We start from the raw sequence: 23,693 nt of genomic DNA on the forward strand, positions 1-23,693 counted from the left end.
TCCCTTCCAAAGATTCTCAGCTGACATCAGAAGAGCATTAAATGCAGCTAAGAGCAACTGTTGTGAAATTCTTTAACTAAACCACTTTTGAGCAGAGCCCATTAATTGACTGATCTAGGAGAAAGGTTTTGGGATCCATGCCCAGTGAGCCATTAACTTATCAAAAGTGCCCAAGAGATGCTAGAAATAAAAAGAGTCAGTGTGAAAAATGCAACAATACCTGCAGCATTCTCAATGAGAACGAGTCGGGAATTTTTTGACAAAACATTTTTTCATCAGAAGATTCCGATTCACCGAAAATTAAACTTTTTGAGGGAATGAATGGGTTGGTTCTGATGCATTTTCAACTCAATAAAAGCTTTGACTAATAACAGAGATTTGAAATTGTCATTGTTTTGTTTCATCATTTTCAAAATGAAAACATCAGGTTTTTTCAGTTTGAATGACTTTTTGTTTTGAAATTTAGGATGATTTTAGTAATAAAAAAATTAAATGCTCAAAACTGAAACAAACCAGTTCAAAATGAAACGTTTCAATGGCCTGAGGTTGATTATTTTTTTCGGCGTTTTGGGTTTGTGGAAATTTTCAAGATTTTGACTTTTCCTCCCGATTCGTGGTAGGATAATTTTTTTCATATCTTGAAAATGTTCAGGGGGGAAGAAAACTGTTTCCTGCCCAGCTGTGTTTCAGTCACTAGTGCAGAATACTGGAAAATGTAGATGTTATCAGCATGGCCACTAACCTGCTGTGCCTACCTTCCCCTCTTCCTCACACTCTCATCCCACTAAGACAAGCGTTGACAAAGTGTATGAAAGAGACAAGCTCCCTGTGGTATCTGTCAGGGGCGGGTATGGCCCATCCAGGGCTACACACTACGTTTGCAGGTTTCAGTAGTGCTCAGTGCCCTTGTGGCAGCCTACAACGCTCTGTGAATTCCTTGATGGCTGTAAAAAAGCAAAGTGTCACATTCCAGCAAACCATGTCCATCTAATCTGGATCACCAGTGCCCTCTAATTCGGGCTTGGAAAGTGTTTCTGAATCCCATGCACCCTAGCCTCAGAAATCATCACCAGCATTTCCCAGGCTGGAGCCAGCACCCGAGGAAGGAATTAACGATGGCAGCAGCGAGAAGGAATGTGTTGCGTAGAAGCAAACTGAGAGCTTCAAGCCCAGGTCTTATTGTTCCTCCCCATTCTCAGGATGGAGACTAAAGACATTCCAGCTGCTGTACAATGGCTTGGAAAGACACATACCTCAAGGCCTACATTGTTCATGTGTAAATAATAATGAATGGAGCTGTAAGAACAAAAGGGCCTCTGCTCTAGGCAATCCTGTTCATCTGTTCCATATGGAATGTCACTGGGAGCAAAGGCCTATGTTCTTATGACTAGACTACCACTCCTACCCTCAGCTGGGTCCATGTGTAGAGTGCCTAGTGTGTGCAATGGAGCCCCGGTCCATGACTGGGTCTCCAGGCACTACCATAATACATCTAATAAACAATGAGATGTATGTGGACTGGAGAAACATTGCCCTAGGATGATGTTCATCATCCTTCTTTGTGACTATCCCCAAATGTATGGAAGAGGAAATCTGTCTTGTAAATGAGTTCACTGGCCTGGGAGTCAGGTAAACTGGGTTGCAATCCTGGGTCTGCCATGGACTCATTGCATGATCTTGGGCAAGTCATGTAGGCCAAGATTTTCAAAAGTGACTAGTGATTTTAAGCACCCAACCTGAGACACCCGTAAAAGGGGCCTGATTTCAGAGGGCAAATGCTTGGCACTTTCTGAAAAACCGAGCCCCGTTTTTAAAGCATTTCAAGCTAGGCATCCAAAATCACTAGCCACGCTTGAAAATTTTAGCCTTAAAAATCTTGCTGTGCCTCAGTTTCCCCCTCCTGTGAAAGAGGGATGATGATACTCATCGACCACACAGGGGTGTTATAAAGCTTAAGTCATTCATATCTGTAAAGTGACAGGAGATTCTTGGATGGAAGGTGCTATTGAAGTACCAATTATTAACATGACTCTTGGTTATTTCCCAGTTGCCTGGAACATGAGAGAGGCAGCAGGATTCCAAATCTGGCAGAGCTCCAAATGAACCATTCTTGTGGGTTCCGCTACATGGCTGAGAAAGCCATCTGACTGCTGGGGTTGGTAAATCCAAAGACACATTCACAAACCTTGGATCAGTAACTGGGTCAAAGATAGGAAACAAAGGGTAGGAATAAATGGTCAATTTTCACCAGGGAGAGAGGTAAATAGCAGGGTCAGTATGGGGGTCAGTGCTGTTCAAGATATTCATAAATGATCTGGAAAAAGGGGTACACGGTGAGGTGGAAAAGTTTTCAGATACAAAATTACTCAAGCTAGTTAAGTCCAAAGCAGACTGCTAAGAGTTATAAAGGGATCCCACAAAACTTGGTGACTGGGCTAAAAAATTACAGATAAAACTCAATGTTGATAAAGGCAAATTAATGCACATTGGAAAACATAATCCCAACTATACATACAAATGATGGGGGTCTACATTAGTTGTTACCACTTAGGAAAGAGATGATGGAATCATCGCGCACAGTCCTCTGAAAATATCTGCTCACTGTGCCCTGGCAGTCAAAAACGCTAACGGAATGTTAGGAACCATTACGAAAGGGTTAGATAATAAGACAGAAAAATCATAAATCCACATATAAATTCATGGTACGCCCACACCTTGAATACTGTGTGCAGTTCTGATCACCCTATCTCAAAAAAGATATATTAGAATTGGAAAACGTACAGAGAAGGGCGACAAAAATGACGACGGATATGGAACAGCTTCTGTATGAGGTAGGGTGACTAGATAGCAAATGTGAAAGATCGCGACAGGGGGTGGGCAGTAATAGGTGCCTATATAAGAAAAAGCCCCAAATATCAGGACGGTCCCTATAAAATCGGGACATCTGGTCACCCTAGTAAGAGGAGAGGTTCATCTTAGAAAAGAGACAACTAAGGGGTGGGGGATATCATGATAGTGGTCTATAAAATCAAGACTGGTGTAGGGAAAGTGAATAGGGAAGTGTGTTACTTACCCCTTCGCATAACACACGAACCAAGAGTCACTCCATGACATTAATATGCAGCAGGTTTAAAACAAACAACAGGAAGTACTTCTTCACACATTGCATAGACAACCTGTGGAACTCATTGCCAGGGTATGTTGTGAAGGCCAAAACTATAACTAGGTTCCAAAAAGAATGAGAAGTTCATGGAGGATAGATCCTTCAATGGCTCTGAGCTAAGATGGTCAAGAATGAAACTCAATGCTCTGGCTGGCTCTAGCCTGTGACCGCCAGAAGCTGGGAGTGGCTGACAGGGGATGGATCGCTCGATAATTGCCCTGTTCTGTTCACATGGGCCATTGGTCTGAGCCAATATGACCATTCTGATGTTCTTATGATGGCCATTTATGTTAGATTTGAATACATTGGCCACATTGCGACAAGATGATTGTCATGAAAAGGCTGAGGTAAGTGCATGGAAGAACCTTTCACTTTAAAATGAGATTTGCAGCTGAACATGAAGGATCAGGGAAGAGCCCACAGCCGCTTTGGAAACACCGATGGCTTGGATCTAAGCTGAACTGACTGCTCAGGCACAGCAGGCTCTGGCACCGCACGGAAGGAGCTGAATACTTACTGCAAGGACAGCTTCTTTGGAAAGGCCACCGTCACCTGCAGCACCTTTAAAATGGTCTGCTCAATGCAGAGATGCCGCTCAGGTTAGAGAGGGCAGTTTCCCAGGCTTTAGGCACCCATCGGGCCCGGATGCCTTTCGTGGACTTGTATGTTGCTAAAATTAAATTGACAACACATCAGAAAAGAGATATTTTAAAAAGTGATAAAAGCAAGTCACACACCCAGAGAGATCTGATTTTATCAAATGCAATTTAATACAAATACTTCAACTCCTCCTGGTGAAGGTGGCCCACAACTTTGACATATGAACCCAGAGCTACAGTCACCTTCGCTCATTAGATGATGAAAGCATATAAGACGCAATCCTGACCCTATTGACGTTGATGGGAGTTGTGCCATTAACTTCACGGAGGCCAGGAGTTCACCCATGGACCCTCAGCTTGGTGTTGAGACTTTTAAGATGTTTCTGACATACCATCACTGGAGTTAACCTAGGCATAGTTGAAAAAGGCATGATTTCTTTCTGCAAGGTCCATCTGTTCCATCTCTACTTGAGTAGGTAACTGGCAAACCTCCAGAGGACCGAGGTTTGGTTCAGATAAACACCTAGAAGGTAGTAGGATGATCAGCTAGAGAAGTGCTGCTCAAAACGTAGCTCACAGACACTTTCCTGGTGGTCTGCGGAATGAACCACTGCTGGGCAACATCACATGGCAGGGGATTGGGAGAGATAGGTCGATGGAAGAATCTTTCTCTTGTGAAGTGGCTTTCTCAATGAAAGAGCTGGACAGCTACAGCAATGTAATCTTTCCAAACCTCTTAGGTCTACAGATTTCGGATGGAAACCTCACTAACCCTCGCTTCCTTGCAAGTCATTGGGATGTTTCTGGAGTAAGTGGATTATTTGCTGTTTAGGCTACAACTACCCTAAAGGACTCTCTAGTGGTAGTTTGGCACCTTCTGGACTCAGGTCAGAACCGGAAGTCCAAGAGGGGGTGACAGGAAAAGCAAGAATAAGGTAAGAAAAAAATATCCACACGTTTTTGAACAGATGTTTGATTGAAGGGAGGAGGTTGGTGATACTTTGTGAGCGAGAAACCCAAATGTTGAAGTTCTTACTCGGGCAAAACTCATTAGAAAAACCCCCATTTCCCTTTACCCATCTTAGCTCAGAAAACAAACAATTCCATAAATTGGTTGTTTCTTGTCTGCTGCAGCATCAGTCTCTCGTGCACTAGCCCACCCCTGCTACATGGGGAGATGGGGGGGGGGGGAGAGCAGCAGTCCATCCACCTGTTTCCATTGGATTTCTAGTGGCCTGAGGTGTCAGAGAAACTTGTATTGAAAACAAAAATCACAAACATGTCAGTCTGGGACCAAATGTGACCTGATGAATGTTTAACTCTCAGCCAGCTCCACAACAGGCAGAAGCTGCAGAGCGCTACAAAAGTCTCCCTTGCTTCCTTTACAATACTAATGGGACACTGAGCGTTCTCTGGTCCATTAGCTGGAGCTGCAGGCACGCATCATCCCCAGACGCTGTGCCACCGCCAAGCCCTCCATCTTCGGGGGCTGCTGGAGCTGGAAAAAATCAGCCCAGATAGAAATATGCTTCCTCATAACAACAGTGACTTATCGATCTTGTCTGCTGGCCCTCGCTTCCTGCCGTTAATGCCTCTGGCACCGCCCGTTCGCCCTATCGACCTGCAGCTGGGCCAGCCTGGTTCTCTCTGGGTGCGGGGAGAGGAGCAAGAGGCAGAGCCAACCCCCTGTTGCAGACAGCCCCTCTGGCTTCTCCTCAGCACCACTTTCACCCCCCCACTGTTCCCCCCTCGGACCAGATGCTCCATCCCCAGCCCCTCACCCTCTCTGCAGCTGCATGCTGCCAGGCTCAGCTTCTCCCGCAGCCCAGATACATTATCCCCAGAGCTGCCTCCAGCCCATAGGCCTGGGCCCTGCAGGATCCCTATTATAAGCTAGGCTGGTTTGGACCATTACCCAAGTGCATCCCTGTGCACCCCTCTCTCCTGCCCACCCCACTTTCTCCCCACACCGCCGCCCAGCCCGCCCCCCTTCCCAGCCAGCCCCCCTCCCCACGCTACAGCCCCCCCGCCCCTTCCCAGCAATACCCCATCCCCACACTGCAGCCCTGCCTGTCCCCTTTCTCATGCAACAGCCCCGCCTGCCCCCCTTCCCAGCAATGCTACAGCCCCACGCTGCAGCCCAGCCTCTTCCTCCTCAAAACAGCCCCAAACCCACCTATGGTGCTACAACCTCCTCCTCCCCACGGCTCGGCCCCTCCTCTTTGATCCTTCCTGGCTACAGCCACCCCACTCTGTGCTTCCCTTCCCAGCTCAGCTCCTCCCCAAATCACGCCCCCCTCCCAGCCTGGGTCCTCCAGCGCCTCCTAAGAGGGCGGACTCCCTGCAGCTGCAGCTCGGGTGCATTGGTCCATTTTCATGTCAGTTCCCCCCCCCCCCGTCCCCGGGGGCTGTGGCTTCCTCTTTGAAACTGTTGCAAGTTTGAGGCGGGGGGAGGCAAGAGCCGGAAAGTCTGGCGATTCCCGCAGGAAGGGAGGGGGGCGGGGGGTTAGGAGGCAGGGCCAAAACGCCGCCCTCGCATTGATCTTGGATTGAGGGATTGATTGATTTTGGCAGCACATGGGAAGCAAAAGTTTTCCTCTCCCCGCTGCTGCTGCTTCCCGCCCCTGGTGCCAGCCGGCAGCAGCCAGCCCGCTGCCCGGGACCGGGCGCCCCGCGTCCCCCTTCGCATCCGCGCTGCGCCTCCCTGGATACTTCGGTGGTGCTTTTGCCCCGCTCGCCTGCGGGCGCTGAGGAATAAAAGGCGATCGGGCGCTTCCCCAGCCCGGGACGGAGGGAGAGGAACAGCCTCCCCCAGCCAGGGTCGCTCCGGGGAAGGGCAGAACTTCGGGGATGTGTAGTTGGCGGCCAGTGGGGTTCAGCTTGGCCCGGCTGCTTTAGGGGAAGCCGGGAAGCGACGCAGCTCCGAGCCCGGTCGGCTCCAGTCTCATCATGGGGACTGGCGTGTGCTCGCGAAGGCAGAAGGGGCTCTTGCAAACCGGCTTCTGCCTGGTGGCGGTGGCGTGTTTGGGCGCCGGAGTTTTCCTGGGCAGCCACTTGCAGCAGAAGGCGAAGGACGCCGAAGCCCTGGCTCTGAAATTCAAACAGCAGCAGGAAGCGCTGTCCGCCCAGCTACAAGGTGAGTGAACCCGGGTGCGGCTGTGTGTGTGCGCCTCCCCCCTTGCAAGGGGTCTGTTGTAGGATTCCTCCACGGCCCCGCTAACAAGTGGTAGCCGCTTTTTGTCAACAGGCTCTGCTGCTGATGGAAAGGGGGTGAAAAATACATTGCTCCCCCCCCCCAGTCTGCTTCTTTTTTAACCTCCCTGTCTGGAAATAGACTGGTTTCAGAGTAGCAGCTGTGTTAGTCTGTATCCGCAAAAAGAACAGGAGTACTCGTGGCACCTTAGAGACTAACAAATTTATTAGAGCATAAGCTTTCATGGGCTACAACCCACTTCTTCGTAGCCCACGAAAGCTTATGCTCTAATAAATTTGTTAGTCTCTAAGATGCCACAAGTACTCCTGTTCTTTTTGGAAATAGACTAACTCTGCATCTCAGGTTCTCTCTGCAAAGAGCACTCAGGGTCCCCTGTGTCTGTGTTTAATTGTGGAGTTCAGTTATATCTCATCTGCCCTGGTTTATGTCCTGGTAGTTTCTTTGGATCATTGGCACAAGCTTTATGTAACTTTTATTTTTTAATTCTATCAACTGACTCTTATTTCGCTAGGCAGAATCAGGCCCATAATACCCAGCTCTTCTGGATGAGGAAAGTTAGGGGCCAGGATACCGAATTGTGGGAGGGAAGGTGTTTTTTTTAAAGTTATCATAACATCCGGTACAGCTGTTTTGAGCAAAGAAACCCCCTCAATTGAGTGAGAAAATAGATCTGCTGTTCCTGTAGTGTTCCTCCCTGTCTGTTTTGTTGTTGATGGATGCGAATATAATGCCACAGCAATGAGGCATGCTTAGGGGGAATTGACTATGCAGGGCCCATCCCTGGAATCCAAAGGGATATCGCTTTTGTGGGGCTGTCTCTCTCTGTAATTTTTCCAGAAGGACCACCCACTTAGACTGGCAGAGTTTCTGCACAGATACCGCTAGCAGCAAACTTTTTAAAAATTTTGTTTCCCCCCTTTTCCTTCAAAAAAATCTCCAAACTTGGGAATATTTAATTTTAGCTACTGGAGAGATTTCCCAGAATGGCAGGATGGAAGATGCATGGTGTTCTTGTTCTGAACTCTCTTCCTTTTCTAGACTATGCATTCGAGACTTTTTGTGTCTCTGCTAAAACTAGAGCTCCCAGTATTAACACCAGCATTCTCCCTAGGGCCTGAGGCTGTCTGTATCTTTGTTAGATTTAAGTAGAGGGATTTATTCCTTGGAGTCCAATTCTCTGGAGCCCAGAGCTCTGCATCTGTAGGGTGGACTCAGCTATGGAATGAATGCCCACAGAACACATTTCATATGGCTACACGCCACTCTGATTCTGGTGTCTCAAGGACAAGAGAATCACTTAAACATATTTCTTGTTATAAATAATAGACTAGATTCTGGCATGTAAAGCCAAGATTGTTCCTCAGGCTCAGAACAGTTATGACCTCCATCAGATATAAAATCATATCTTATGGACGGTAGGCTGCATTGCTAAGAAGTTCTACTGGTTCCATCCCTGCAGGATAATCCTGCTCAAGGCATTTTCTTTTCTGGGTCAAATCTTCCAAAGTGTGTGCATGCTGCATTGCATGCCTGCAGGTGCCAGTGTGCATGTGCTGTGCAGAACTTTGCATGCAACTCAGCCCGTGCTCTTCTTGCAATTTGGACTCTGTTCCCATCTGTAAAATGGGTAGAGTGACTTTTCACCTGTCTCACAGGAGTGTAGCAAAGTGTAAATCTATGGAGTGCTGTGTATGTGCTCAGTACTTACAGTTCGCTTCTGTTTTCCTGCTAATCACTTGTGGCATTAAGGCAGCAGCTACACGTAGTGCCTCCAGCACCGCCCCACCAGAGGCCTCCCACATGGACCTCTGATCAGAGGCAGCTGGGTCCAGAGAGAAGGATCAGCAGTGCAGATATTCAGTCCACATTATTTCTGTTGACGCTCACCATCGGGGTGGGATGGATGTTAAAAGAATAAGTTGAGACCACCGATCTCTTGGACCTGGTTCTGGGAGCAGGACCGAGGAAGTTACTGAAGTCAGGCTCATAATGTTATTCCACTCAGAGAAAGTTTATGTTTGGATGCGTGGACAGGTAGCAAGTAACCTGGTCGCTTTCAACCCTACCACTAGCAAATACAAGCATTGCCATGGAAACCCTTCATATTTTGGGAACATTTTGTCCAGTTATTTTAAGAAAGATGAAAGTTTGATTCAAATTCTGCTGGCAAGAGAGGCAGAACAGGCTGGCATCTGCAAAGCTGTCAGCACTGTTCATAGATACGCTCAGGTACATTGGTAGTTGCACATCTTGCTGTATATCTCATGCTGTCTTCCCATACCTCCACCAGCAGCATTGGTCTGGTGCTTAAAGCCGGGGAGTGGGCTCAGGGCTCCTGGAGGCTGTACCCAGCTCTGCAGCTGTCTTGCTCTAAGACTTCGAGTATGTCGCTTTACCCACTCGGTGCCTCAGTTTCCCCCATCTGTGTGTAAAACGGAGGCAGTATTTCACAGGAGGCTGAAGCAGGCAATGTTTATCCAGCACTCTGCATAGCTCTTCCCATCTCTCAGATACTTCCTGTTCCCTTCATAGCCAGCATAGCAAGTGACCAACACTTCTGGCTCTTCTGTAAATAAAGTTTTAAAGTGGAACGACAGGCCACAAATTATTGCCGGGGAAAGTAAAGCAAGGGGAGGAAATGAGCCTGTTCTCCTTGCAGGGCTGCCCCGGAGCCAGTGACGCATGGCCCATGTTATGTGGCACAGGGAAATGTATCTTCCCTTGTTCTGCTGTCAAACAGGAGCCAAGCAGCTGCTGAAATCACTTTGGAATAAAATGGGCAGGCTCTGAACTCGGCTGCTTGTGTCAGAAACGTGAAAGGAAGAGAGGGAGGCTTCCTAAGTGTGGGGGTGCCTCCTGTCTGATGTAGTCTCGCTGCCACCACGCCAGGGCATGAACCATTGGGGTCCCCTGCAGCTGTGACCAGTGGGGCCTGAGGGGGAAAGCTTGCCTGCTGCTGCCCCGGATCCGATGCACGTCTGGTGCCTGGGGGTGCTGGCGTGAGAGAGAAACTGCAAGGCCTTCTGGTCCTTGGCTGGGCTCCGCTTTCTTTTCAGGGATGAGGTTGGGGGACCCGTAGTGGTTCAGAGCGAGGCGGTGAGGGGATTACATAGGAGCACTCTGTCAGGTTGCAGCCTGGCGTGCCCTGCCTAAGATCTCGTGCCCGCAGAGGCTCCAGGTTCCCCCACCCCAAACTAATGCAGAGCCCTGAAGTTTTGTGGCAAGTGGCTTTAAAAGTAAGTGTGTGTGTGTGTGTTTTAGATGCTCTTTGCCCATGACCGTATTGACTGTGGAGACTGAGATTGGTGTGATCTTGTTTCAGTTATTTTACTAGCAAATGGTGCTATCAGAGCATTGGAACAGAGGGATGGAAAGGATGTACTTACAACCCCCTCCGGTTCTCCCTGACCTCTGCCCCGTGGCTTGGCACATACACTCAACAGACTTCTGGGCCGGAAGAATTCTCCATCTCTTAAAGAGCCACCATCATACATGGGTGACAATAAGACTTTAATACTCCTACCCCAGCCACTGGGCATCTGTCATGTGTTTTGTTTCCTTTGCCACCACTCGTGATTAGAAGGAGCTGCATGGTAATGCTGGCTTTCATTCCGGTTTGTAATCTGCCGCTCCCTCTCCCCCTCCCATGTGTGATTTCTTGAAAGCGGCTGCAGTTTGGCGTTTTGAGAGATGGAGGGTTTGCTACGCCAGAGATGGCGCCAGTGTCACGGGCAGTGGGTGGTGACGTGACTGAAGCAATCTGGCAGGAGGACTCGATTGATCTCTGTAGAGGAGAGAGCGGCAGCGAGAGAAGCTACCTGGGTGGTTAGCATGGGGTGGGGAGGGACACAGGGCAAAGTACTGCATTGAAGTTTGTGTGGGACTTTGTGTGCTGTGAAACTGCCTGAAGTTTGCAGTTCTGAGATATATGTTTGGTATCCTGTAGTCGCAATTGCTGCAAATTCACTCACTCATCCTAGCAAAGCACGAGCCACGCCTGATTATTATAACAAATCCAGGGCTACCTTGGAACTTCTCTGCCAAAGCTGTGATAGAGCCCTGGTGCTTTTGCTCCAAAGCCACTGGCTTCTTACCCCAAACTTTAACATAGAATCTCCATTAGCTGTTCATGCTGTAGGGCATAGGACACACAGCTGAATTCCTGATTCCTTCCAGTAGAGGTCAGTAAGATATGACCTTAACCAGGTCATCCCATAACATTTGAAGTCTGAAATTGTAGATTTTTATTATGGACAAAGCGATTTGTGTCACCAGGTAGCTGAGGACATGAAACAACTTGTCATAGGAAAAGATACACCAAGATTAACAGCAGAGTCAGTAAGGTGTCAAGGGAGCTCAGATCTGTCCCCACCTACACAGCTCATGTATGTTAGTATTTTTAAGCAAATCCTCCAGCTCGGGGGAATGTGTGTAATGGCAAGAAATGATTAGGAAAATTAGCTTTCATTTAATTTTTTTCAAGTCCGTTCTTTTCAGAAGTTCAGGGCTTTACATTTTAGTTTGCTTGGCAGCATGTGACACTGCTTTAGCCCTGGAATTCTGGCTAAACTCCAGCTCTGTTAATTACACTCCGACCTCCTTAAATACCCTGCTGTAATTTCAACTGGCTACAGAGTTCTTCACTTCCTGCCCTAGGCTGCTATGTAAAACTACTCTGCTCTGTTAAACAGCTGCTGTATTCCACCTCGGAAATGGGTGAAGTGATCCTTCTGTACAGGATTTACTTCCCGGTTTGTGCAAAGCGTAATCCCTGTCTACAAGGTTCTGATAGCTTTGCTTGAAAGGTGCTACGGAAGGCAACGTTTTATCCTTCTCATTGGCTGCAAGGAAGGCTTACCTATCTTTTAAAGTACCTGGCCTTGGGAGTCAGGAGATGTGGGGTTTGTGTTTGGCTCTGCCACAGAGTTCCTGTGTGATCTGGAGCATGTCATTACCTAGAGTTGGCCCTAATTTGTGAAGTGTGGATTAGGATTTTTGGATCTGGGTTTCGGTTCAAGTTTGTCACTACATATAGCTGCTCCATGCCTCAGTTTCCCCATTTGCATCATGGAGATAATAGCACCTCATACCTTATGGGGCTGTCCGAGCCGATCTATGTTGCACAAAGGATGTGGCTGAGTGAACACTTGTGTATCGCAGAACACCTGCGAGTGTCTCTTCTGACATGAAACTTCCCTTGCGTGGTGCACCATGCACTTGGTTCTGCTGCAGTTCCTAACAGCACCGTGCTGTTTAATCAGAGTCGGGGGCCTTTGGTCTTGTCTGGGCTTGGCTTGGCAGCTGTTCTCACTGTTAGAAGGTGGTTCGAAGTGACATATAAAGAGGGCGTCTGATTTTAGATTTTAACCAATTAAACACCGATAAAACACCCTTGATTTAAAAAAAAAAAAAAAATTATCCAATACCAGAAATAGTTACTTGTATCTAAGGGCTTGTCTGCATGGAGCAGTAATATGTACTTTGGGGGGGGTGATTTTTAAAGCGCATGAACATGTGCGCTAATTGGTCCATGTAGACCCTGCTGGTGTGCACTAGAGGTACTCTAGTGTGCTTTACTGTAGTGCTGATTGAAAGAGTAGTATGTTAAAGCACATTAGGGGTCATTATGAGAGATTACTCATTATGGTGTATACTACTGTCATGAGCAATGTCTATAATATACATGACTATACAAAGAGAGAGCCTTGTAAACTCCCGGTTTTGGACGTCTACGTAAAACTCAAAAATTGCTAAAAATCCCCCAAAGATGAAATGAATAACTCCTGAAAAGCAGAAGCCTGACATATAAACAAGCCCATGTGGCAGGGGTTGGTACTGACTGTGTCCAATATTGACCTCTCGGGTCAATGCATCTGGATGATCCATTGCTTATGTCTTGAAACTATCCGTGTTCTTGGAAACTAGTGCCACTGACTGAAATACCCTCATGCAAAATACCCAGAGGGGACAGTTCCTCTTTGCTGCTCAAGCAAATGTAATGAACTTCAGTGTGAAATTGTGAATCAAAGGGATCCTAAAAACCGACGGTGCCATCGCTTGCCGTCTTCCAGGCGTCATCGTTGCTAGCCAAAGCAGCCACACCTTCTTCCTGCTGGAACACCATGTCCAATCTCCCATCCCACCAAAGAGTTGTTACCACCCCAGGCCGTGTCCTGGGTTAACTTAGACTGGGAGCTCCTTGTGGCAAATGAGAAACTCGCAAAGAAGGCCAGTGCAGAGAGGGCCTCTGGAAGGTGGCTGACCTTCTTCAGATGACAGAGTGTCATTGACTGAGGTTCCTTCATGTGGGTCTGTATGCTGACCTTGGCTTGGAGCGAGCAGGGCAGGGAAACCCCCCCAGGGTGACCTCTTGCTGAGCAAATGGCTGGATAAGTGCTTCTAAAAATATAGTTGTCATTGACGACTTGCCAGTGCTGTGCCCGTGTTTCAGCTGGCTGAGCCACTCCAACAGAGGGGGGCCTGCGTCGAAGGATGATTTCAGGTCCTCAGGGTAGAAAGTTAAACAGCAGTTCCTGGCCTGAGTTACGAAGAGCCTGTTGAAAACTGAAAGGATCACTCTCTCTTCTCCCCCTTCCCTTTCAAATGTACAGTTTGTCAGGAACCAATCGAGCAGCTGTGACTGTGAACTTTAACTCTTCCTGATCCCAGTACTGACAGTCCCAAGTGTTCAAACATCATGAGGCAGGCCCCAAAAAATCACAGGATTGGCTTGAAAAACATGACAAGTTTTACATTGTTTTTCTTTGTCTTTGGGTTTCTGAGCCTTGAGGTCGCACTCAGGTCATGCTTTCAAGCTTTTCCCTGTAACCATGAGAGCTAGAAACTTTAAAAAGGAGCTGAGATTCTCACCTAATCATCTGACTCCAGGAGCTGGGGCTTTAAAAAAAAATACAAAAAAACCCACCAGATAAAGAATCATAGAAATGTCAGGCTGGAAGGGACCTTGAGAAATCATCAACTCCAGCTCCCCTGCACTGAGGCAGGACCAAATAAACCTAGACCATCCCTAACAGGGGTTTGTCCAACCTCTTCTTAAAACTCTCCAATGACGGAGATTCCACAACCTCCCTTGGAAGCCTAGTTCATGGGTTGTAAAACCTGCAGGGGAATGATTTAAAAAAGAACCAAGCATTTCCCTTGTTCTCAAGGTTGGCTTTGATTCTAGGCCACAGTTGACCTGACAGTGTCCTGGCAGAATGGACAATGCCTTTAATTTTAGTAGAGTCTAGAAGCATCGACTGAGACCAGGTCCCTATTGTGCTGGACACAGAATAAGGGACAGTCCCTGCCCTGAAGAGCTAACAGTCTAAATAGACCAGATGGCCAAAGAGAGAATTATTATCCCTATTATATAGCAGGGGAATTGAGGCACAGAGAGACTAAGTGATGTGGCCAAGGTCACACAGGGAGCCTGTGGCAGAGCAGGGAACTGAACCCAGGTCTGAGCCCTCACCCAGCATCTTGCCCACTGGTCGAACAACTTCCTTATTATGTGAGTAGTAACCGGCTGTCCCTTTGCTCTGTCGCTGCTGGGCTGTCTCCCTTGCCTCCCTCTTTCATGCTTCACTCAGCCACGTTAGCAGACAAGACCTTGCTGGCAGGGTGAGGCCGGCTCCGATTTACTGCAAGGTTTTCGTGTTGTTGAATTGAATGGGGGGGAGAGGGGAGGCTGGTTACTGAACCATTCTGTGGTTCAGGCGCGTTGTCGTGGGCCACCGTACTGAGGGCTCTGCCAAGAATGAACAATGCAGGGGCTGTGCAGCGTTGGGAACGGAGGCTCAGCGAAGCTGCTGAATAAACTGCAGGGACATGGAAACGCTTGCAAAGGGTTGGGGCTCAGCTGCCTCCGCCTCCCCAGCTGTTTCAATCACCTTCTCCCAATCAGCCACACGCCTTCAAGGGATCGGAAGGTCCTTGCTGGTCCGTTGCTCCCACTGTTGCTCCTCCCAGAAATACCCCGAGCAATGAGGATCTGTGGAGACGCTACACTGCCCAGAGACACTTGCATGGCTGCTGTGTTTGCTCTACTTACTCCCCGGGCAGAAGCCTTTGCTTTCCATTGTGGCCCTTTCTCTTTAGGGGGTTGGGTTTTATACACGAGTTCTCTCTGCCTGACACGGGACCAGTCCCGTTACCTCTTTGGGCTTCACTCTTGGGACCTTTAAAATCAGAACTTGTTGCCAGGGGATGTTGTGAAGGCCAAAAGTATAACTGGGTTCAAAAGAGAATGAGAGAAGCTCATGGAGGGTAGGTCCATCATGGCTATTAGCCAAGATGGTCAGGGACGCAACCCTATGCTCTGGGTGTCCCTAAGCTTCTGCCTGCCAGAAGCTGGGAGTGGCTGACAGGCGATGGATCACTTAATTGCCCTGTTCTGTTCATTTCCTTTGAAGCATCTGTGGGAAGACAGGACACTGGGCTAGATGGGCCTTGCTCTGACCCAGCATGGCCGTTCTTGTGATACTCGCCTGCCTTCACAAAGCACTTGTGGGATCTGCAGATGAAGTGTTGCAGAATTGCAGCGCATGGGAGAAGCAGCCTGGCAGGGCTGCTGCTGGAGGGGTCCCCCACGCTCCGTTGGATGTGCGTGCCCAGCGATCCTGGGGGCTGTGCTCTCTCACTCAGTTTTCTGCTCTCCGAGGGACTTGCCCTCCGCAGAGTTGGCTCAGGGCTCAGTAGATGTTTGAAGCAGGGAAACTGGTAATTGTTTTTAACACAAACTGCACTTGGCTCTGTTGGCTTAGACAGAGAGGAGGTGAGGGCCAGTGGTTAAAATGCATGTCTGGGCATCAGGAGATCTGGGTTCTAGACTGGACTTTGTCACTGACTCACTGTATGATCTCTGGCAGGTCATGTCCCTGCTCTGTGCCTCACTTTCCCCTTTTGAAAAAAAAATACGTAGGCCTGGTCTACACTGAAAACTCAACAACTACGTTGCTCAGAGGCATGAAAAATTTTGCGCCCTGAGCACTGTAGTTAGGTCAACCTAACGCCCCCCCGTGTAGATTTGGGGATGGAGAGATTTTTCTGCTGACTTAGCTGCTGCCTCTCGGAGTGGAGGATTACCTACATGGATAGAAAAACCCCTTCTGTCACTACAGGAAGCGTCTACGGTATGGGGTTACGGCGGCCCAGCTGCAGTAGTATAGACAGAACTGAGACTTGACTTACCTCCCCCTTGAGGGTGTTGTGAGACTTTATGCATTACGTTGGAGGTGCTACAAAAGGGCCAGGTTAACCGAAGGGACCACGAGATCATCTGGTCTGATGTCTGGTCTAATGAAGATCAGCGAATTTCACTCTGATTTCTGCATCGAGCCCCTAACTCCTGGTTGTGCTAGAGCACGTCTTTTAGGAAGGCTTCCAATCTTGATTTCAGGACTTCAGAGTTGTACGTTAAGCTCATGTCTATATAATAGAGTTGTGTGTGTGTATACACTCCCCTGTGGGTGTATAAAATAACACACACAGACATGTACGTAACCCTAGTTTGAAGCTTAGCGCAACTGCGTGGCTGCACAATAATATTTTAGACACAGTCAAAGCATTCCTAGCATTTCCTCTGATTCTGAGCCCCTCTGCCACGTGTCCTGCATCCATGGGATCCTGGCACCAAGCATGCTGTGTGTCTGGGAGGCGGGGGGGGAGGGGACAGTAATTGTTTTTGCCCGCTGCTGTGTGATCAAGCAGATGATGATGTGACAGCCTTTCAAATTTGATTATAGACATCTGGGGATTTTGGCTGCGGCCCGTGCAATGTGTTGCAAGGTTTCAGTGAGGGATGGGGGTGTGTGTGTGTGTGTGTGTGTGTGTGTGCGCGCAAAAGGGCCCAGCTGTGAAAGGATTTTCTTTGGAAGCAGCTGTTTTATCCCCTCTGTCACCCAATCACAGCCCAGCACCATGCCCTAGCCTGGCCACGTCCCCTTTCTGGGAGCAGGGGGTATTAGCGAACCAGGAAGAGCTCTTGGGTAGCTTTCAGATTTCAAACTGGATTAAAATCATCATCCATCAAGAGGTTTCTTTGGCACTTTATCTGTCATGTGGCTGATACACAAAACAATCCTTCGCTTTCCCTCCGGGTTACCTCTGTGCACAGCATAGATGTTCTTTTGTGCATGTAATGGGAGAGCAAGCTGGCTGGCCCATTTATCCTGAATGGCTTGTGTCCGCTTTAGGACCAATTAATGGGTCGGGGAGTGGATGGGTGGGAGGAAGCATTTGTCTGGCTGTCTCCTGTGTGCTGCTGACACAGTTTCAGAGCAGCTGACCTGGGAGGGACTGGGCCGCTTGAATCTTGCCGTGGACTCAGCCTGGAGCTGTTTCAGACTCGCTACAGAGAGGAAGCATGTGATTTGGCTGGCCAAAGGAAAACAAACTCCCAGGCTTCCTAGCTCAGGCACCAAAGCAGGCCTCCGTTGTGATGGAGGAGCATCCCCTTTGCAAACCTCCAGCCCAAGCAGCTTGTTTGCTGATGCTACGGCACAGGGCAAGGTGTCAGAACCTGGAGAGAGAACTAGTTTGTATCCAGCCTCTGGGCACTTTTAATGCAACCGTGATTTGCTTATTATGCATACATAGCAACTCGTCGCACCTTGAATGTTCCAAAGCATTTTACACATTGGGGTGTCTGTAGAAATAATAATGCATCTAGGGATCTTTCACCTGCCACTTAAATGCAGCCGCCTATGCTGTTGAATGCAGTAGCTGCATGATCAGTTGGGAAGAGTCTCAATTAAAAGTACAGAGAGTGGAAGTGTCTGCTTTTTTTTTTTTTAAGGTAGAAGGTCAAATTGGAATCACTCAAACCACAAAAACTAACCCTCACCTCTTGTGAAAAGTCTTTACTGATCACACGTGGTTGGAACATTCTACCTCCAGTAGTGCAGTGCTCCCCCCACGCCATGCTGGTTCGGTGCTCACGCAGAGTTCGTCCGACCAATTCACCGACACCCACTTTGTGTTGCACCCAGGATTTCCTTAGCTTCCTCCCAATCCAATGATTGGCCTGGCCTGGCCTTGCTTAGCATGAGAGATCTGGTAGGGTTGCAAAGTCTCATAGCCCTGAAGTAAGCCCTGGGCATCCAATCAAATGCGGTGTCTGTGCGCTGGCTTGTTTCCACTGGAATCCTCAGTTCAAATAAACGTGGTTTCCCTGGTCCTGCCCAAAGCGCTGATGGTGCGGCCTGGAATGACAGGTCCTCTTTGGTGGGAGGGGACAGAGGATTGGAGCAGCCGTAGGTGCTGTTGTAGGTCAGTGGAAGCTTGTGCAATGAAGACTCAAGTCAGCACTCTTCAGTCTCACTTTTAGAGCAATCCCACTTGGGATACAGTGGGCCCATAGTAGATTGACCGAGCAGCATGACTTGTCTTCTGGACAGGAAATACTTCCCTCCACCCTGTTCCTTCTGTCTCTGGACACACTTGCATGGCTCTCTCGCCATCTTTCGTCCTGCTCTACCTTCCTTTCTAGGAGTGTTCTTTTCCCCCCGCAGGAATTTTTGTCAAAATCAACACTTTTTAAAATGGTTTAGAGCAGACTGTGATGAAAACAGCCTTTTTGTCGAAAGAAGGTTTTGGCGATACTTTTCCGACTAGCTCTAGTTCCGAGCAGGTCTCTGGCCATGGGTCTACTGTCACATCCTTGATTCCCCTCCAGTCTCTCTCCCTTGGCCATTCCTCGAGGAGTCTCAGAAATGTTCAGCATTGGCCCAGCTTTGCAAAACTCCCATTAACTCCAGCGGGAGCAGAATTGGGCTGGTGCTGAGGGCTTCTGAAAAACCCCCCATGGATTTGCCTTCGCTGTTGTGAACCTGCCGTTAGCAATAACGGAGCTCATTCTTGATGGTTTTTAAGGCTGCTCTTTTGGTTTCTCACCCTGTCCTTTAATGTCCCATCAAACGTAATTGTCAGGAGCCTTTGATCTTATTCATTGATACACGGCGGGATGGGGGAGGATCGACAGATCCTTTAAAGACTTTGTTGCAGATGTGAAATCACTCACTAGACAGGTGCTCTTAGGAACTGAAACTCTTTCCAGCTAAACACAGGTAGAGATCAAAGTCTCTTTTACTAGGTTAAACTGATGACTTGGACCCTGCGACTGCCGCTCTCTGTTTGGGCTGCGTTTCCTTCGAGGAACCATGGCTTGGGCTCGGATGGTCCCAAGCTACCGGGTGCTGTGCTGCCCGTTTCCCGGGGTATTGAGGGGTGAGTGGCAGTGGGAGGGAGCCGACTGTTCCTTTCTGCGTCTCGACTGGGCTGCTCCTAAGTCTCATCCAGGTCCCTTTTCCGCCATCGCTTTACAAAGAAATCTCGTAGCCCCTTGGCACGTTACCGCAGCTCAGCTCTACAGAGTGACTGTACGTTAACAAGCTTCCTCAGCGTTATATAACGTGCGGCTGACCCCATCCAGAGCTGGCAACTCCAGGCTCTTTGTGCGCCAAACCTGCTCTCTTTAATTTGATCACTACTCACCCAAACTGGCCCAAATTGGATGCTGTGATGTGGGGGGAGGGCTCTGTCCCACTAGTGAGTCATCTAGTCCCACGTTTCTGTCCATGATGGGGAGACAATCGGATGGAGATGAGGATGGGAAGAAATAGAAACCATTTGCCCACTCATCACAGACACAACTGCAGTCATTGGTTTTTGTTTATGAACATTTGGGGTCTCCAAACACCTGTTTGAAGGACCCCGGAACACTTGCAAAACCCGCTAGATGGGATTTCATGTCCGTATTACAAAGCCTCCCTTTCGGCTTTTGAGCCAGCTCTTCAACCAAAAGGCCCTTGCAATGTTGATTTGATGCTCTCTTCTTATCCCACTGCTTCTCCTTTTGGGGAAGGCACCTGTGGGATTCAGGATAACTGGAGCTGGTGAGCGCCAATAGATCTGCACTCACTATTGGTTTTTAAATGCTCTGCATGTTAATTCAACCTCTTTGCTTCACCTGCTTTGAAGTGAGACCTTCACTCCCTTTGAGGAATGGAATCCTCTGTTGAAATGCTGTCCAGTGATGTCTTCAGAGCTATATTCTATGAGGAATTGTGGTAGAGACCCCTATGGCCAATGTATTGGAGGGAAGGGGATTGTTTAGCTTTTTCACTAATGGCAGAATTACGTGACTCTCTGTGGATAACCTCCAGCATCTTCATAGAGTCTAATTTCTGTGTTTAGGACCTGCTCCTTTCAGTTTTATTCAGGAGAATGGGACTCTTGTGGGAGTTTTGCAGGATAGGGCCCTTTTAAAGTGAAAATGACAGAAACAAACAAACGATTCCCTCCCCTCCCCTTAGCAACTCCTCTTCATTGATTGGGTGTTCTTCTGAAATCTCTGCTCTAGGAATTATTTTGGGAAGTTCTCTGGCCTGCGTTGTACCGGAGGTTGGACTAGGTGATCACAATGGTCCCTTCTGGCCTTGGCATGGCTGCACCTATGAATCTGAGTTACCAGTCGTAAATCTGTTCTCTGCCTGTGGCACACAGTAGTTGTCTCCTGAGGGCTGGAACGCTTTGTTTGAATTCTGGTTGTTGGGCTTGGTTTGTGGGTGCTGGGGGGTGGTCTGTGTTATACAGGTGGTCAGACTAGATGATCAAGTCATCCCTTCTGGCTTTTAACTCTCTAACTCTAAAAGCAACCACATGTGTAATCCGCAAGTGCTACAGTTCCCGTTAGTCCGCTCTGGGCCCCGTCTATAACTGGACCCTGGGGTGGCTAGACTAGAAACTCGTATCATTGCCCCTCTTGTCTGGATAAAAGCAACGACTACAAAGACGCGCTCTAGTTATTCACACAAGTTTATCCATTGAGAGCATTCGCTAAGTGCACAGCTCTGGGTTTTCCCAATCCATTGGAGTGGCGGTGGGCCGATTGGCCCGTTAAAGAGAAGCTTATGAAATACCAAGTAAAAGTTGTTCCTGCTTTCCTGCCCCGTAGCAGGGCCTCGTATCCCCGCTCCCCATGTCTGTGTGGGCTTTCACCAGCTTCCTTGCTGTGCTGGTGGGTGAAGGGAGTCACAGTCCCTTTTGCTTGTGGCTGGATGCACCTGCCATGTTCTGACTCAATTCTGTGAGGTCAGAGTGCAGTAGGGTTGGCACATAAGCACAGCCACACTGGGTCAGACCAAAGGTCCATCTAGCCCAGTATCCTGCCTACCGACAGTTAGGTGCCCCAGAGGGAATGAATAGAACAGGTAACCATCAAGTGATCCATCCCCTGTCGCCCATTCCCAGGTTCTGGCAAACAGAGGCTAGGGACACCTTTCTAATTGCTGGTAACCGAACCCCTGAGGCCCCACCTCTGCCCCAACTCTTCCCACAAGGCTCCACCCCCATCATTCGCTCCTCTTTCCCCCGCACCCCATCGCTCGCTGGATCGTCTCAAGGAGCCTGCCTTCAGGTAGGAGGTGGCCCTGGCTGAGCAGGGGCTGGCATGGGTTAATGACCCAGCATCACCCCACAGTAACCAGACTTTTGGTTCGGGTGCTATTTAGGGTTGCCAGGTCCCCTTTTCAAAAGCCAAGCACCTGGCAACCCAAAATGGCACCCAGACACAGACGCCAAAAACCGGACTGTCCGGGTAAAAACCGGACAGGTGACCACCCTAGAGTGCAGGGATATTTTGCTTCGGAGGGACCCAACCATGACTGTGATTATGATTGTGAAGGGCCCCTTGATATCACAGTCCACAAAAGCATGCGCTTGTGCACAAAGGGTGCTTCACGGTCTCGGGGAATCTGTACCATTGACTGGCTGGCAACTGGCATGTGACACTTATACTCAATACATGGCATCCTTCAGAAAGCCATGGCACTACTGGAGGGTCTGTCAAACAGAGCAACTAACCCTCTAATACCATAGCGCACATTTCTCCATCCCTGAGAGCGGGAATCCTCTCCCGAATACCCGGAGACAGAGCTGCCAGCAGCCTTTCTGCAAACTCACTGGCAGGGTGGGGCCTTGCTTGTACAGCGGCTGCTCCCTCTGGTACACTCTGGCTCTTGTTTTATTACTGACGCCAGCTCATCAGTTCCCCCAAGGCGAATCTCTGACTTTGAAACCTCGTTTGGCCAATGGGACGCCCTCAAGCGTGTCCTAGGACTGAAAGGGCTAAATGGAGAGAAATCTTCTCCACATTCTCAAATGCCTATGGGGCTCTTTCTGCTCTACCTGCTAATGGACTGGCCAGCTGGGATCCTTAACAAAGGGTAAGATCTTGATTCTATTAGTTCCAGGAGGATTTTAAGAGCCATTTAAGTAACTGCTAGTGCTAGCATTGGTTAGCTGGGCACTTACCACAGCAATTCATGTGGCTGTCCTACAGTGCCCCATGTCCCTGCCCCTTGGAATCAATGGTAAAATTAATTCTCCCCCTGCTTTCGCCCCCTCTTCTAAATAAATATACGTAGGTAACTTGACCAGTTTATTTCTAACAAGAGAAGTTGTTTCCAGCTGTCCCCATTACCTTAAATTCCTCATCTGTAACTAGGGTTGACATCTCTTCAGGTTTTCCCAGGGTTGTTCCCCCCGGATTGCTATCTTAGAAATCTGTCAGGGTGCACATTGCCAGTTTTATGGACTCAGGATTATCCCAGATGTACATACAAAAAAACCCCAGGACATCTGAGATGGCAACCCTATTGGTAACCTGGGGATAATGCTGTTATGGACTGGCTTTTGTGGGTATGCACCACTGCCCTCTAATGCATGGAACAGGAGCTGCTTCCATGTGTCATACACGCCATACAGCTCAAGAAGATTTTCCATTCGCTCAAGTGGTAGGCTTCTGGAGCAGGAGGATGAGCGTTCTAACCACACTGCTGCTGTGATGTTCTGAATGGTCATGATAACAACCAAGAAGTTTCTAAGTGACCATAATTTGTTACAGTATTCTGCCTACTGCATCACAAGGGTATTGTTAGTATTCAATTAGTTAAGGGGCCACAATTAACTTACATTTCAATCTGTGTGAATAACGACTTTTCTAAGATGGAAGTTGTTGGGAATCGTTTTCTTGAAAATAATCAGTCAAGATTTTAAAACCCATGTGGAAAAGTCCATTAGCATTTAATAAGGATGGAACCAATAAGGTTCTATAGAAGTTAGGCTAAAAAGCTATGGAGTTAATATCCATTGTAGAGAACTTCTTAAACCATCTAAATGGAAAATTCTACTCCTGCTTCAGAATTTGATAAATCCGGCTGCAAATTCTATAGGAAGATTATCCTTCTTTATTGAATTCTCGAGGCGTTTTCCATAATTCAGTGATTGGCTGTCATTCTGAAGGATCCTTCACAAGTTTAAACAGATGGAGATAGATACTGAGTTGGTGTAAAATGTCATCGCTAAATCAGTGGGGTTATTAAAAGTTATACCAGCCGAGGATGTGCCCTCTAGTGAGCTAAATGATTCTTAGACACACATTTGTCTCTGGGGTAGAACCCAGCAGTTGTTCAAACGGTGCACAGCAGCACTATGCAACAATCCAGGACAGGAAGTGAAGATGCCTGTATCCAGTAGAAACTGCAAGTGGCTCTGATAGCAGGTGGGACCTCTACATGCTACTGTAGAACAAGTGTTACGATTCAGTCGCTGAAATATTCAGTCAGACCAGAAATGTGCAAAGAGTGAAGAAGCAGCAAGATGGGTGTGTGGCAATGACATGATTTTACAAAGGCCCAGTATCTGATGACCTGCA

The 23,693-nt window shown here is 48.3% G+C and overlaps 1 protein-coding gene across 3 annotated transcripts in view; it reads left to right on the top strand.

Moving 5' to 3' along the window:
- Positions 1-6,267: 6,267 nt before the first annotated feature.
- Positions 6,268-23,693, top strand: part of LOC112107773 (Golgi integral membrane protein 4-like) — a 76,230-nt gene continuing 58,804 nt past the window's right edge. For all 3 annotated transcript variants that reach the window (XM_026659954.1, XM_026659956.1, XM_026659955.1), the window contains exon 1: positions 6,268-6,898. In XM_026659954.1, the coding sequence (XP_026515739.1) occupies positions 6,712-6,898 (187 nt within the window). In that variant the 5' untranslated portion in view covers positions 6,268-6,711. The remainder of the gene's footprint in view (positions 6,899-23,693) is intronic.

The sequence above is a fragment of the Terrapene carolina genome, unplaced genomic scaffold (genome assembly GCF_002925995.2).
Source record: "Terrapene carolina triunguis isolate 2854851 unplaced genomic scaffold, T_m_triunguis-2.0 Scaffold714, whole genome shotgun sequence".
Lineage (NCBI taxonomy): Eukaryota > Metazoa > Chordata > Testudines > Emydidae > Terrapene > Terrapene triunguis.